This window comes from Herpailurus yagouaroundi, unplaced genomic scaffold, assembly GCF_014898765.1.
Source record: "Herpailurus yagouaroundi ecotype Mexico unplaced genomic scaffold, PumYag 142, whole genome shotgun sequence".
Classification (NCBI taxonomy): Eukaryota; Metazoa; Chordata; class Mammalia; order Carnivora; family Felidae; genus Herpailurus; species Herpailurus yagouaroundi.
In genome coordinates this window covers 45,979,137-45,995,882 of record NW_024412397.1, presented here as the reverse complement: position 1 = coordinate 45,995,882, position 16,746 = coordinate 45,979,137, and the positions used below count along the sequence as shown (strand labels likewise).

General features: G+C 47.7%; 1 protein-coding gene across 2 annotated transcripts in view; it reads right to left on the bottom strand.

The window, feature by feature from the left end:
* Positions 1-5,731, bottom strand: part of KCTD1 (potassium channel tetramerization domain containing 1) — a 92,739-nt gene extending 87,008 nt beyond the window's left edge. The window contains exon 1 of one of the 2 annotated variants that reach the window (XM_040479185.1): positions 5,518-5,731. Coding sequence is in view for 1 of the 2 variants with exons in the window: in XM_040479182.1 (XP_040335116.1) it covers positions 3,357-5,165 (1,809 nt within the window). In the remaining variant the exon portion in view is untranslated. Of the gene's footprint in view, positions 1-3,356; positions 5,498-5,517 lie in introns of those variants that run through there. The other variant, XM_040479182.1, reaches the window with a different exon arrangement.
* Positions 5,732-16,746: the final 11,015 nt, after the last annotated feature.

Sequence of the window (16,746 nt, the reverse complement as noted above, 5' to 3'; positions counted from 1 at the left end):
TATTTTGGGGACAGAGAGAGACAGAGCATGAACGAGGGAGGGGCAGAGAGAGAGGGAGACACAGAATCGGAAACAGGCTCCAGGCTCTGAGCCATCAGCCCAGAGCCCGACGCGGGGCTCGAACTCACGGACCGCGAGATCGTGACCTGGCTGAAGTCGGACGCTTAACCGACTGCGCCACCCAGGCGCCCCCCTGAAAAGTATTTCTAGAAGTAATATGGGTTAAAGTCAAACACGTGCAACTGAAGACACCTTTGTCACAAGCTCACAAAGGTGCCTGCGTATGTCTTTTAGGGAGCTAATGCTCACATCTTTGGTACTGGAGAGAGGCACAGTCTATAAAAGCTTTAGCAACAAAACTATGACATTTAGAATCCAAACCTTACTATGTTGTGTGCAAATAAAAAAGACTAAAGTTACAAATCTCTATCATCTATCTAAGCAGAGGAACTGTTCTCTGAGGCAGGAAGAATGCTGTATTTTCATGTAAAGAGAACAGCTACGAAAATGTAGGAGGGGCTGTGCTAAACTAAGCCTTTTAAAATGTACCATGTGATCTCCATGAGCACTAAGAAGCCGCACCAGTAAGTGGATCATCTTAGATCACAACAGCTATGCAGGAGGAGGGGAGATGGAAACTACCCTTTGCTTTTACCACAGCCATTCCAGGGAATTAGAGTGAACTTCTTAAAGCAACCATCACAACCGCTACCATAACCCCTCCCCACCCCACAAAACCAACAAAAATCAGGAACTTCACGTGAGTAAAAATCACAAATTCCATGATTGTTAATCCTTGGATGCATTCATTTTTCAATGACCCACTTATGAACACTCTCAAGAAGTAAAAAGAGTAAATGCATTTAAAGTTCTAGGCTCTTGGTTTGTTGAGAAACTTGCAACGTTAGAAGAGAATCAAAGCATCAGGGTGTGAGTATTCTCAAGAAGTCTAGAATAAGATGGTCAACGGTGGAGTTCTTGCAATACCACTTGAGGAGTCTGGCCAATATTAAGGTTAGATAGCCTGTGTTCATAATTAAGTAATAGTGACTGAAACTGAAGGCATACATTTCCTGAAGATTAATGACCTAACAGCATTTCCTGAAGATTAATGACCAGCTAAGAGGAGGTGACTGCCTAAAGCAGTGCCTTGGGCCACTAACCCCAGCCGGTCATTAATCCCCAGGAAATGCCCTGGACCTCAAGGTTACAGTGATTTTAATAAATACAAGAGGAAAAAGTTTAATATCAGCTTTCTACAGAAACTCAACATTTGTATCATTCTTAGAATGCTCAGACCGCATAAGGTGACTTCTATAGGAATCACTAGAGTTCCCTTAAACTTCTTAATCCTGGTTAAAAACTTACTTTAACCTAAGTGAAAAGCAGGCGTGTTAATACGTGAACAACTTTTTGTAGTGTTTTAACTACAAGGAACTCAGCTATAATAATGTTTTGCATAATAACAATCAGCCAACATATGTACACTCAAATCTATTTTTAATTGTAATCTATATTTACGTGACAGTAACTCAAGAAAAATAAATGAATCAGTATTCAGGTTTATAGAACTGATTTATCTCACTCAGTTAAAACAAGACTGTGACAGAGCAACTGCATTCCTTAGACCAAAACAAAACCGACCAGAACAACTCCCTCCTCCCATCTTTTGAATCTTAACTCGAGTCTATAGGACACTGATGTCAAGAAACTAGCAGACTGACGCCAGGAGGCAAACTGTTTCATTATTATTCCAAGCAGATATATACTTTAATATTAAACTTTCTCAGGCTTTTCACTCCTCAATTAATCAGGTGCCACTCTAAACCAGGACATTTTAAGGGTCTTACTTTATCAGAAGAATGTGAACATTTATTTTTGCTCTCAAAGAAAAAGCAAACCCAAATTCTCCAAAGAAGAATTCCCCTCTCCGCCCTTACAACTCCATAAAACCACCTCCTGGTCTGTCGGAAATGTACCACGCACATAGAAGTACAGAAAGACACATAGCCGGCAGGTCTTGTGTATTTTAGAGAACTTTGCTGTTTATATTAAATTCATTCGCAGCCCCTTTCTCTGTTGGCCTTGATGATTAGCTGGTAAACCTCTGAAAGGGTCAGATTGTCCAGAACTGGAATTTCCACTTTGGAAAAAGCACAGAGGTACCTGACATCTGTTTCTTGAAGGGCCTGCACTACACCTCCAGACTTACAGTCGAAATTCCTACTTCTGCATGATGGCAGGGAGGTCAGAGTTGTAAAACCTCCAGTGGCTACTCCTGCCTGCAGAATAGAGCACAGTCCCCAAAGACCTCTCGTTTCTGGCTCCCAGAGAAGAGTATTCCAAAGATGAGTACAATTTTAGTAATATGAATATATTCCTCTAGGAAAAATAATAATAAGCATCCGTTCAAGTCCTCAATCTCAACCTAGAATTTGGTACTGCTGAGAATTAACTAATATTAATATTGAAACAGTTCCCTAATCCTTGATGAGGACTCTGAAGTCCAGAGAGGTAAACTGATTTGCCCAAAGGGCTCAGCTTCTGGGCTACAACTTCTTAACTTTGGATGTCCTTGCCACACTACTGCGCAGTTTGTCTTAATTAAATATCTATATTCTTAAGTGTTACCTGCCCCCTAGATAGTGAGCCCCATGGGGCTAGGGAGAGGCAGTGAAGTTTGTTGCCTAGGTGCTACCCACTACCGGGCAGGGAGCCTTGGCTGGTAGTGCTGATCCCCCTTCCTTCTATTAACAAGTGACTTTATTTTATGGAAAGCGCACCCCAAACATCACTTTACATTCAGCTACCTATTACAGTATAAACTGGCACTGGATTACCAATCTCTCCACTCCCCGCCCACTTACAGGAAGTGGGCTTGGCACGTTTTCTTTTTTCTTTTTTATAACCGTTTTTGTTTTAATCTTTGTAAGCTATGGCGAATATGCAAGAGTATTTTAATGGTTACTTTACTCAAATATATTTTAAGTAATTGCTTCCTTTATATGCGCGGTATTCCTACAACGTGCCTTATTAAACTCATGCATTCAATGGAGAGTCAGGCTGCCTCCAACCCTTTTGTTCTGAGAACTTTGAAGTTTTAGCCTTACAGCTCAGCACTAAATGTTAGGGACCTTGGCTTCTCAACATCTTTTAAGGTTAGGCATAAACTTTCCTGAAAAGCACAAGAGTTAAGCTCCTAAGGGTGAAATCAAATCAAACCAAATCAAATCTGATTCAGTATATTTAGTACTTTTTAAAACTCCTCCCCGCCCGTACCCAGACCTGCGTTAGCAGGAGTTAGTCCAGAAATGGTACCAAAGAAACATTTCATGCATAGAGTTTGGTTTGGTTACCTGGGTGGGGGAAACAATAGCAGGTGAAACTACTGTGGGAGAATTGGTGCTTCTGTGCCCATTGGCTTCTGGAAGAAGAGGCAGGGGGTCGTGTTTCACGGAAACCACCACCACCGCATCCACAGGCTCCGAGGGGCGAATACAAAGTCTTTTGGGGGAAGAGGGGCCGCAGATATCCCCAGACCCGAACACCGACTCGTACAGAGCGCGCTTGGGCGCAGCCTCAGATTTCACGTCGGGCCCGACCTGGCTGTCTTTGGGGAGGATATAGGTGTTCCCCAGCGAGGGCGGCTGGGGGCGGTGGTGGTGGGAGGGATGGGTGGGGGGGTGGTGGGAGTGGTGGCGAGCCGCCCCGTTTAGAGCCTCCGCGTAGCAGCCCTGCGGGGCGGGCGAGCCCAGTTTGGTGCCGATGCCCGCGATGCTGTTGAGCGTGGCGATGGAGACGGCGCCGATGCAGTGGTTGGTGTAGGTCTTGGAGAGCTTGGCCGCCTTCGAGAGCATCTGCATCCTGGTGCCCAGCAAGTTCTTGCCGATGGCTTTGTTCTCGTACCAGGTCACATCGCCCTCGCTGCAGTGGTCCCGGGGCCGCTGGAAGAACGCCTTGCAGAGGGGGTTGCGCTTCGACAGGTACTTGACGAAGCTGGCGTAGGGGCAGAACTCGGTGCCCGTCTCGTACATGCGGGGCAAGTTCTCCTCGTCGCTGCTCTCGGCACGCTTCTTGCTCCACGACGACGAGCGCGACTTATGGTAAGGCCCGAGGGACTTAAAGTAGACGAACTTGCGGCCGTCCTCATCCATAGCCAGCCCAAAGGAGTCCTCCTCCAGCTCGCGCTGGTTCTCGCGGCCGCGCGTGCAGAAGTACATGCAAGTCTCGAACCAGACCTTGTTGAGCAGCCCGAAGGGCGTGTTGGTGCTGAAGACGCTGGAGGTGTAGAGCTTGCGCAGGTCGGCACGCGTGATGGCTTGCTTCTGCACCACGGGCCCGGCGCCCTGCTCCTCGAGCTTGCGGATGACCGCAGCCAGCGTCAGGTTGGCGCTGCGCAGCTCGGGGTCCTTGGTGAGGTCGAGCGTGCGGCAGTACGGGGGCTCGTTGAGGTAGCGGTTGAGGGAGCTGCGGATGCTGATGAGCGACGACTTGCTGTAGAGCTGGCCGCTCTTGGAGCGGGCCTCGGCGTAGAAGGAGCGCAGCACGCGGCACAGCGCCCCCTTGTCCATGGTCTCGAAGTCCGGGCTCTGCGCCTTCTCGCTCAGGTACTCCCGGAAGATGCGCACGGCGTAGCGGGTGGCCAGCCGGGTGTTCTCGCTCAGCCGGGCCCGCTCGGGGCGCTGCAGCACGTCGGGGTCCAGCTCGGCGCTGTCCCCGGGCGGCCCGCCGCGGGCCCGGGGCGCCAGCAGTCGCGGCGGCGCCTCGGGCTCCAGCGCGGCGCTCTGGTCCATATTGATCATATGGACCGGCTCGGGCTCTAACTCCTCCCCGGCCGAGTCCTCGGGCTCCAGGGGCTCGTCCCAGTCCAGCCCCATCTCTTCCTCCTCCTCTTCCTCCTCCTCGTCCTCCTCCAGCCCCCCACCTCCGTCCTCCTCCTCCTCGTCCCCCGTTATCTGCACCTCTTGGATCTCGTCGTCCTCCTCCTCTTCCTCCTCCTCTTCGCCCGCGCTGCAGTAGTGCGGGCGGCCGTGGCGGCGGCCGCGGCCCCCAGCACCGCGCTCGCCCTCGCCCCGCTCCCCATTGTTCTCGGCGGCGGCGGCGGCGGCGCTGGCGCTGCCGCCCGCGCTGGTGTTACAGTCCCCGCTGCCAGGCATTCTCGCCATATTGCCGTCTCTCTGCCAGTCCTCGGGCAGGGCGCATGCGCTATATTGGACCGCAGCGCTGAGAGCTTTTGTGTTTAATGACCTTCAGCTACCGGGAGGCAAAGCCGGGCTCTTAAAGGAGCCGCGATCCAATTGTCAGTTCGGAGCGCTACTCCGGAGGGGCAGCGGCGCGCAGGGGATGGAGGGGAGGGGAGGCGGGGGTAAGTTAGGCAGGGAGAGGGTAAGGACGGAGGCTGACTGGACCCTCTTCCTCCCCCACCCCTCTCCCCACTCCTAAGAAAACTTTAACGGGGGGGGGGGTGAAGAAAGGGGAGGGAGAGCTGTCGGTGGGGGTGAAACACTCCCAACTTACCCTCTGGCGGAGTGGCGCGCGGGCCCGGGCGGGAGAGAGGGAGGGCCGGCGGGAGGGCGGGGCGGTCTCGCTTCTCTAAGTAATGCCCGAGGAGCAGTGCCCCTTCCACTGCCCCCTCATTGCCCCCCGGAGCCGGGGGTTCGGGGAGGCGGCAGAGCCGGGCTGGCCGCGGGTGCTGCTCGGAGAAGCCGGGTCTGGGGCCGCCCGGAGCGGAGCAGGCAGGTTAATGAGCAGGGTGGAGGAGGCACGGCGAGGCCCCGCACCCTCTCTGCGCCCGCGGCCAGGGCGCAGCGGGCGAGGCTTGGGAGCGGGATGGGGCTGGCGGCGGCGGCTCCCCCACCTACTTGCTGGCGGCGAGGCGCGGGGGCCTGGGGCCAGCCGCACGGCTCCCAGCTCCCTTTCCGACTCTTGCAAAGGAGCGAAACACGCCCCACGTCAGCCTCATCCCTTTCGACTTTTCCAACAGCCTCTTTTAAGCTGTCATTAAAGACCCGGGGCGCTCCCCGTAGGTCTAGGGCAAGCCTGCGCCGGTCCCGCCAGCCTGGGGAAGGAGCAAGAAAGAAAGACTGGGAGGGGCGGGTGGGAGGGGAGACTCGGGGAGAGGCGCTCCGGACCCCAGGGACCCCTCCCCGCACGCTTAGGCCGCCGCCCTCCGGGCCTCGGAGCACACTGACACAACTCCCTCTGGCGAGGCGCTCCACCTGGTTGGAGCTAGAGCAATGCCGATCCCTAAGGCCCGTCGGCGGGCGGGCGGAAAAAGTGAACTTGGGTCTCGGCCGCCCCCGCCGCCGCCACAATTCCGGCAATTTGGATCCCGAGCGCGCTCTTGTTCCAAGTTTGCCAACCGCCATTCTTTCGCCCTCGGGGCTGCGCTGCCTCCGGCGCACGGGGGCGGATACCTCCGAAACTGGAAAGGCGGCCAAAGAGCTCGCCGGGTCCCGCTTTCCCATAGGAGACACTGTCCCACTTCCAGCCGAACGCCCGCCCCCGGCGCGCCCAGACTCCGGGCGCGTCGTAGCGTCCCCGCCTCCCTCTCTCCCGGCCCAGGGGCAGCGCCCCCAGAGCTGCGGGAGACCTCGGTTGTTTTCTTTGGCGGCACAACCCCTTCCATGTCGAGCTCGCACGGCATCCTAATTTTCTCCTCCTCGGGCAGCCCAAGTGTCCCCTGGCGCTCCGCCAGCTCCAAGTCCCGGGGGCTAAGGGGAACCAACGGAGACGAGTCCCAGCAGCCAGCAGCGCGACCCCAGGGCGCGCAGACCCTGCTGTGAGGCAGCCTCTCAGTCCCCTCCAGGGCGTCCTCGAATTTGCCCTCGAGACCGAATTCTAGGCACTAGGGCTGTAGACTTGTCAATTGCCGGTTCCCCCCTCCCGGACTCCCCCGTCTTGCTTTCTGGGCAGCTTATAACTTTACGCATCAATAGAAACCCATCCGTCAACTTGGAATTTAAAAAAAAAAGAAGGGAGGGGCACTAGGTCTCTGGGCCGCGTGGGCGTCTAAGTGGGAATTGACTCTCTTCTCCAGCAATGTGTTCGCCCTCCGCGTGTTTCCTCGACCCTGTACGCGGCAGAGCTTTGGGGAAATTGCGTCAGGTGTGAACAAGCTGGGGCTAGTCCGTGCCTCCCGGGCGCCCTCCCGTTCCTCGGGCAAACAGACACACGACACACGCTCTCATGCGTCCTGTTGTCCGCAGAGAACCGTCCGGGGAGGTGAGGAGTTCGGTGGTTGCACTCTTCGGGAATCATCCCCGAGGTGCTGCCGGCTTTGTCAAAAATGCTCAACGTCCCCGGAAATGTGTAGGAAGGCGTTTGTTTGTTTCCCAGAGCTCAGGGCACTAGGCAGCTAAGTTAGTTGCACGCGCGACCCGCGCACACACCAGTCGCACTGCGCTACTTCCGGACGGCTGGCCCTTTGTCCCGGGATGCTCCCAGTTTTCCGGCCGCCCGAACAATCGGTTAGGGAATTTCAGCAGTGTTGAAACCTCAGGTGGGCGCCCAGCAAGTTAACCTACCAGGGGCTGCTCTCCCGTGGCCCTCACGGCGAGCGCAGTGCGCCGAGGGGCTGAGCTGGGGACACTGGCCCACGTTCCAGCCCCGGTGCAGAGCACTTTTGCAGTCGAGCTCCCCTTCACCCCCCCCCACCCCCCACCTCCGCCAGCTCCCCTCCCAGTTGGGCGAGCTGCTTTGAATTGCTCGCAGTTTGCCGGAGGCGGTGTGCTGGGTTGGACGCTCCGGGAAACAAAGCAACCAAAAACAGCTCCCAGTTGACGTCAACTTATTTCCAGAAAAGAAAATAGTTTTGTGCTCCCAGGACAAAATACCCCCCAGGGCAGGTCTCTACCGGCAAAAGCCAGAGGGGAGAGGGCGATGGTGGGCAGTAGCAGGACCAAAAAACCCCAAGTGCAAATAAATTTTTAACGGACTTAGCAAAGCAACAGTTTCAGATGCTGCTTGAAGGGTTTGCAAACAACGGGCAGGACCCTCGCAGACCGTAGGTGTGAAAAACACACCTTGGAAAGTATGCCTTGGCCTGATTTTCTGGCAACTGTGAATCTGCTTCGTGGCACCAGCTCCTGAAAACCTACCAAAATTCTTTGCCCATTAATGATTCTTCATCAAATATTGGGAAAGACCTCTTCAGGTTAAAATCTACAGTATTTTTTAAGGAAGAACATCCAGAAAAACCCTTCTCAACCGCCACCAAAAACAAACAAACAAACAAACAAACAAACAAACAAACAAACAAGTTGCTTAATTTTTAAAACCCAGTAACACAAAACTACAGTTGAGTTTATAAAGGAGTTCAACTCCAGGTTTAGTAAATGATTCCTTAAAAACATCCTGTGGCATCATCCATTCATTCAGTACCAAACTGAGAGAATCAAAAAGGCTTTGTTATTATTCTGGTAAAGAGGCAACAGGGTCTGTCTTCTGCCTATCAGCCCAGTTGGGACTCCTCTACTTAGATTCTGCCTTATCATAAAATCCATTGAAGTCACCCACCAATTGTAACTGGATAGCTCCTTTATAAGGATGATTTCTTTATTTCTTGTGCAGAATGCATAGCTTCTTTATATCAAATTATCCCAGTATTGTATGAAACATTTATTGCAATTATTTCACTGTCAGAATTCATTACTCTAAAAGCTATGGTAAGATGTTTCTATCTTCGCCAAGATACTCCACATTTTCTATCTCTTTCATAATCATTAAAAAGTACCATCTATGTATTTGTGCTGCTCCATTTCTTAGATTACTTGCAAGTGGTGACATTATTTTGGAAGGAAAAACTCCAAATGTCTCCCCCTCATTTTACAACCCACTACTCCCATTTCATGGTCACACTTGATGAAAGGTTATATACCATATAGACACACATTCTGCTCTTCCTCCTTTTTGCTTCCGACCTACTGAGCTGCATCTATTATATCACTGGTGTAGTTGCTTTTTATCTGCCTGTTTCCTCTGCTACACTGATACACCTTTGTAGTTTAGGCTGGAGCCTGGGCCATGGTGAGAACCCCAGTCAATGAATGAAGATCTCCATTTAGTTAAGTATATATTTATTTATTTTTATTTATTTCTTAAAATATTTCTCTTTTTTAAAAAATGTTTATTTATTTCTGAGAGAGAGAGAGAGAGAGAGCAAGGCAGACAGAGGATCCAAAGCAGGCTCCACATTGACAGCAGAGAGCCTGACGTGGGACTTGAACCCACAAGCCATGAAGATCACAACCTGAGCTGAAACCAAGAGTGTGATGCTTAAATGACTGAGCCACCCAGATGCCCCTAGTTAAATCCATATTTAGCAAGAAACTTCTTGGTAAAAAATCTTAAAATATCATGGATCTGAATTTCTACATTAAAAATCAGGACGAGGGGCGCCTGGGTGGCTCAGTCAGTTGAGTGTCTGAACGGCTCAGGTCATAATCTCACGGTTCGTGGCTTCAAACCCCGTGTCGGGCTCTGTGCTGACAGCTCAGAGCCTGGAGCCTGCTTCCCATTCTGTGTCTCCCTCTCTCTCTGCCCCTCCCTCGCTCATGCTCTGTCTCTGTCTGCCTCTCAAAAATAAAGAAACATAATAAAATTTTTTTTTTTTTCAAAAAAATCAGGACGAAACAGCAACTGCAAGGAAACATTATTATTTGCAACTTAAAATATATGTGAAGACTGCTCTGGTTTAATGTTTTCCTGCCATAATTTACCCTCTGGTACAAACATACTGTAGGAAGTTATTGCAGAAGTAGAGTGAGGAATGGAGGTATCCATGTATTAAAAGAGGTGGATTGGGAGGATTTAAATTGATAAATTCAAGAAGTTTTGTGGGCTCTTGGAGGCAGAGACCAGAAAAAGCATTTAGTTCATTACTCTCAAGCCATGCTTTCTTGATTTGATTCCTTAACAATTCATAAAATACTATGGAGTTTAAATAGTAATTCAAATTGAAGCCATTCTGATATATCCTTGTTTCAAAATTTCACCGTTAATTTCTGTTGAATTCACTTGAAAATCATCTTGAGCAATATGTTTTGAACTCAAATGAAACAAGGACCCGTGTACTCTAACTCTACAAAGTGGAAGAAAAGAAAACTCCACAAGAGCACAGAAACTATGTCTTTTTTCTTCCTGCATCTCTGGTTCATTTTCAATACAGTTCCTTAGCATATTTTAGCAGAGTGGTTGGCGCATAGTAGACATTCAGTAAACACACAAATATTTATACGTGGGGAGAAAGCTAACCTCAACAAAAGGTTGTGGTGCGGAGTGGTTAAAACTTCATCTTTGAAACAGGACTGCATGGGTTTGAATCCTAGTTTGGCCTTCCCAGTTGCCTTTAAATTTTTTTTTACTATTTTTGAAGATTCTCCTTCTTTTACATAATCTCTACACCCAACGTGGAGCTCGGGCCTACAACCAACCCTGAGATCAGGAGTCGCATGTTCTACCCACTGAGCCAGCCAGGTGCCCCATCTAGTTGCCTTTTTAAAAAATATGTTGGTTCTTTCATTATTTTATGATCTGGATTGTAGTTAATAGCCCCTACTGCGTAGGATTATTGCCAAGAATTAAATGAGTTAAAATGGGGGCGCCTGGGTGGCGCAGTCGGTTAAGCGTCCGACTTCAGCCAGGTCACGATCTCGCGGTCCGGGAGTTCGAGCCCCGCGTCAGGCTCTGGGCTGATGGCTCGGAGCCTGGAGCCTGTTTCCGATTCTGTGTCTCCCTCTCTCTCTCTGCCCCTCCCCCGTTCATGCTCTGTCTCTCTCTGTCCCAAAAATAAATAAACGTTGAAAAAAAAAATTTAAATGAGTTAAAATGAGTGAAGTACGTAATACAGTGTCTGGAACACTAGTAAGTGTTAGCTCATATTTGTTAAGGCTGTATCTTCCAGGTTTGAGTGTAAAAAAGGAAAGCAAAGCCAGAAAGGCTCACAAAGGTTAAGCCACTTGCCCAATGTCTCCCAGACCTCTATAGGGCACGAAAGCTTGGCTTTGTAGCTCACACCTTAGTCGCTTGACCACATACAGCCTCTAGGAACCAAAGAATGAAAGAAAAAAAAGTCTTCAGAGGAACAGGTTCGTACCATTAAAATACTCCTGTGTGTCATTTGATTTGGGAATCAAATTTTGCAAAACCAGAAGAGTACTGAAGCGGAGTCCTAAGCTTGGATTGTGAGCAGAGCAGACATGCCCTAGGAAACATCTTTGTCACTTGGTACCTAAAACACTAGCACTATTTTCCTGGGCTTTTAGAGGTAGCAACCCATCTGGGTCTTAGGAGAAATGACAGTCAAGAATTTTAGAGGCAGAAGGAATGCCCACAAACCCAACCAGACTAGAATGAGGTGTTTTCTCTTGAAACCCTGGGCTGTTCTGCATAAATCTCCTGGGGACAAGGAGGGTACTACCTATTTTTATCTTTGATGCTTTGTCAAAAAACGGGTCAGAGTGAACTTAACACAGTGATTGACAGGAGTAGAATTTTTAGTTTCTAAGTGCTGCCTGGTAACTGTAATTCTTGATCTTTCTACCTAATAATCACCTCCAGTCCCTAGGCTGTTTTTAAAACAAGTAATGTATGTGGAGAATGTAGTTTTCCATAAGTAAATTGTGGGTTTTGTGGAGCTTAAAAGTTTGCTCTTTGTTATAACAATGTGATGATGAAACTTCACCTGATTAAGAGAGAAATCAAATGTAAAGCCTGTCAAAGTTAAACATAAAATTAATGATAGTTGTTTTTTGTCTTCTAGTCATATCTCCTTAAAGGATATGTGGGAGGGGCGCCTGGGAGGCTCAGTCAGTTGACTTCGAATCAGGTCATGATCTCATGGTCCGTGAGTTCAAGCCCCAAGTCAGGCTCTGGGCTGACAGCTCAGAGCCTAGAGCCTGCTTCAGATTCTGTGTCTCCCTCTCTCTCTCCCCCTCCCCTGCTCATGCTCTGTCTCTGTCTCTCAAAAATAAATAAACATTAAAAACAATTTTTTAAAGAACAAATAAAGGATATTTGTGATTAAAGTGGAAGTTAAAGTCCTCTTATTAATAAAATATATTTCGGTGCCATTGCAATACTAATTAAGGTGGAAAGGGAGATAAAGGTGCATGTTATTATCATGTCACAAATACATATATTTTAAATAATGGAGGAGCTATTTAAAGTTGTCTTAGAACATAAAATTTTCCTAAAACTACTTGCTACATTTCAAAAAAGTAGCCTATTCACTAAACCCAAAGCAAAACAAACAACAAAAATGTAAAATACCACTTTACGCCCAAATGTTGGTATGAAAATGTTATTCTCATATTTTTTAATTGTCAACCTCAATTAAGATAGCCTTTTAAGAAAGCAGGTAGGCAGTTTCTCGAAAGCCATGGAAATATTCATGTCCTATGACCCAGAAATGGCTTCTGAAGAAGATGAATTTTCTTCGGAAATATATAATTTTACTTATATTTTGGTAAGGTTTGGTTTGCAGCATCCGGACCACTTGGATAAATGAATTTTTCAGTACCTGTCGCAAAGTTTGCTCTAGAACAACATTGCATAATGTCTTGGAGACTACTTTTGTTTATAAACTTTAGAGAGTAATTATTTGTTGAAGGAAGGAAGAAGTCCAGTTAGGATAAAATTGTGTCGTCTCAATATTCTGTGGTAATGTCAAGCACCCTTGGATGAATATGGGTAATGACAGTGAAGATAAAGCTTATAAAATAAAAGAGAAAAGCAAAATAAAATTTAAAGCTTATAGTTTAATATCTTCACAACTTTGAGAAAGTTTAAGAACTGGATTTTAAAGCTCTAGATATCAGAAATTCGTATCTAGATATATCATGGCAATTCACAGGATGTGCTGAGGAGTGGGTAGATACCTGCCCTGTGGCTATGTTTCCAAATGAACTAAAAAAGAAAAAAAAAATCCCCTTTTAAATACCCAGAAGCACTAACCCACATTTTGAACTAATTGACTTACTTTTTCTTAGGAAAGCTTAATTTAAGGCATAGGGGCACATGGGTTTATCTGAATATTTAAAGAAGCCCTGGGATGGGTTTGTTCTATTTCTTTAATTTGATGCTGGAGATCCAGGCTTTGCACCTGATGGAAGAGAACAGCCTCGGAGAGGGGCGGGAAAGCAGGAAACCTTGTGACCTAACAGCTCTATTTTGGGATCTAAGTTTGCCGAGCCAGGGCATGGTAGATACCAGTATAGAACTCATAATGCTTCAAATTTTACTCTTCCTGCAGTCTGTACTCTGATTAGGATACCCCCAGGGTCATATATTGTCATTACTCCAAATAAAAGCAGACTCCTCTGGGGGCACCTGGGTGGCTCAGCCGGTTAAGCGTCCGACATCAGCCCAGGTCATGATCTCACGGTTCGTGAGTTCAAGCCCCACATCCGGCTCTGTGCTGACAGCTTGGAGCCTGGAGCCTGCTTCAGATTCTGTGTCTCCCTCTCTCTCTCTGCACCTCCCCAGTTCATGCTTGCACTCTGTCTCTGTCAAAAATAAATAAACTTTAAAAAAAAAAAAAAAAAGCAGACTCCTCTGACCATGATTGCATCTGTTTTACTGTTTTTTTCTCTCTTTATGTCTCATTCCCTTAAAAAAAAAAAAGCCTTGGTTTCTCATACTTTTTAGATTATAAAGGCAGTAGGTCTTCATTGGAGAAGATTCAGAAAGTACAGAAATCTGGAAAAATACATATGCACCCTATTTCTTTCTTAACATTTGGTGAATCCTGGCTGCAGGTCTGGTCTTTTGTGTTAACACTCTCAAGTTGTTCTCATGAATACATGTGAAGACTGTTCTTATTTTCCAGATGAGTAGAAACCCGGAGGGCTTAAATAACTTGCCCAACATCACATAGCTAATGACGGTCAGGCTCTGGAGCACCTACACTTTCTTAACAATCCACCAAGCCCTTCAGTTCTATTTCCAGGGCCCAGGAAAACAAACATTCTTTCCATTAGAGGGTATTTCCGTGAAGTCAATCTCATTGGTTTACTGTTACAGTACTACATATTTCAAAATCTGTAATTCAAAGTATGTAACCAGTAGATTTTTGCAAACTCTGCCAAGCACATACTAAGGGGCAGGAAGGGCAGAAGATTCTAGAACCACACCTGGTCTGACTCCAGGGAGGAGTGAACCTTCAGTAGGTCCATGAAGTCAGTAGTTTTCCTTCTGCCTTTCTTGTAGTTATCTTGTTTCTATCGGCCATAAAAAAGGACATTAATTCAGTCTTCATTCAACTCTGGGAAGTTGAGTTGAACTGTCAAGAGTTTGAGGAGGAAACTCACTTCAGGTCTTCTGTCCCCTCCATATGGTAACATAACAGTACAACTTTAAATGAACAATCACTGAAATGCCCAGGAAAATCTTTGCTCTGGCTACTGTTCCCAATTCTGTGGCCTTTGGGGTATTGTAAGTTTTTGTGTGTATGTGCCTTAGCACCATGCTTTAGGAGCTTTGGTACTTTCTAACTTCACTGTTAACTTTGTTTTCCTAAAATTATTGGCTTTTAGATTTAAAGCCTGGGGCAGTGCGTGTACCTCTGAGAGTGCATCAGAATCAACCAGCATCACCTATGGAACTTCTTTTAAAATGCAGATTCTTGGGTGCCAACTCCAGAGATTCTGATTTAGTAGGCCTAGCTAGGGTACAGCTCAAGAGTACATTTCTAGGGGCGCCTGGGTGACTCGGTTAAGCGTCTGACTCTTGATTTCGGCTCAGGTCATGATCGCATAATCATGAGATCAAGACCCAGTTGGGGCTCCACACTGGGTGTGGAGCTTGCTTAAGATTCTCTCTCTCTCTCTCTCTCTCTCTCTCTCTCTCTCCCCCTCCCCTGAGTACACACTCTCTCTATAAAAAAAAAAGTACATTTTTTAACACACAGTTCAGACAATTCTAATATGAATCTGACCACATTTTGAGAAATGCTACCTCAAAAGGTAATATAACTGAGCAACCAAAAAATAATTTTCTCTCTAGCAATGGCTACTAAATCATTTTGGGGCTGTAAATTCATTTGAAACTTGCATGGAAGTTATGAAACCTCTTCCTCAGAAGATGACCCTCACAACCAATTTTTGCCTACCATTTCCGGAGGTATTGGGGTCCACTGGCATTCTTAAAATACTATTATGTGGTCCCCTACTTCATGTTATACTTTTTCTTTCCTGATCTAAAAGTTACCATGGCTTGGGGCACCTGAGTGGCTCAGTTGGTTGAGCGTCCGACTTCAGCTCAGGTTATGATCTCGCTGTCTGTGAGTCTGAACCCCATGTTGGGCTCTGTGCTGACAGTTCAGAGCCTGGAGCCTGCTTCAGATTCTGTGTCTCCCTCTCTCTCTGCCCCTCCCCTGCTTGCGCTCTGTCTTTCTCTCTCTCAAAAATAAATAAACATTGAAAAAAAAATTAAAAGTTATCATGGCTCCTTTCTTACTTTAGCTGCGAGTCCCAGACTCCCCAAACCTTAATCCAGTCTGATTTCCCAGTGTTCTCCCTTATGTCTCCCTGAGGTGAGTCCAGCCCTCTGTGGGAAAGACTCAGAGAGAACAGTGATGGAGAAGGAGATACGGCTGTCAGTCCTCAAGACCTGGATCCTTGAACCTGAGTGTGCACCTGAATCCCCCAGAGGGCCTGTCTAAAACATAGTGCGAAGCATACCCATGTGTCTGATGCAGCACGTCCTGGGTGAGGCCTGAAAATGAGCAGCCTCCCAAGTGATATTGCTGCTGCTGATTCCTGGAGCCCGCTTTGTGAACCACTGGCATGGGACGAGGTAGATAGATATGCCCTATGGTTGATGGTGTGGAGCCTGGTAAGCCTTCCTGAGCCAATTCAGCAGGATGAGAAGAGGAATCTTTAATGTGACTTCCATGGCTGAGCCTATCATGGGAGTGCTGTTAGGAGCATTGAACAGCCCTAACTACCAGCCTCCTTTCCAACTGGGAAATTGCTCCTTTTCCCCCCTCTGCTAATCTCAATTGTCTCAATCCTTTAAGACCCAGCTTCCAATGCTACTTCTCCAGAAGCTTCCCACTGGCTTGAAGCACACACGGTCACTGCTCTCAACCCTTGCAGCCAGGCCCTTTGGTCAGAGCCATCTCCCAGGGAGAATGAGCTGCCCTTTGGCTGAGCTGCAAGTTCTTGGAGAGAATGAGCTGCCCTTCGGTTGAGCTGCAAGTTCTTGGAGTTTCATTTGGTTTTCTTCCTTCCACTTTCACTCCTTGGGGCTTCCTCTCATTGGGAGGCTCCTCATTGCAAGTGACTTGCAACATTGTCTACATCTTAAAATTATGTGGGGGGGGGGGGGCGGGGGGTGGGTAGAGAGCTGGAGGGCTTTTAAAAAATATGAACACTGCTACATAACTTAAGGCACCCCTCACCCCCTCTGGAGAAACAGATACAGCAAAAATTGCAATGTCTAAAAAGTGTTTAACTTAGGTCCCTGGATGTTCATTTTCTCTCCTTGAGAGTATGCTGAGCATTTTCCCAAAGAAACACGTGTATCAATCACACACCCCCACCTACATCAAAAACAAAAGCTCCTATAGCTAGGTCTGAGGCTCCTAAGAGCCCCTATAACATTCCCTGGTTTTGTCTTCAAATTACTTCTATCCTTGGATAGCTTTCTCCTAGACTGCAGTGGTTCTTGCCACAGAGTGCATGTTAGAATTACCTGGAAAACTTGAAAAAAAAAAAAAAGTAGTGATGCCTAAAGAATCTGATT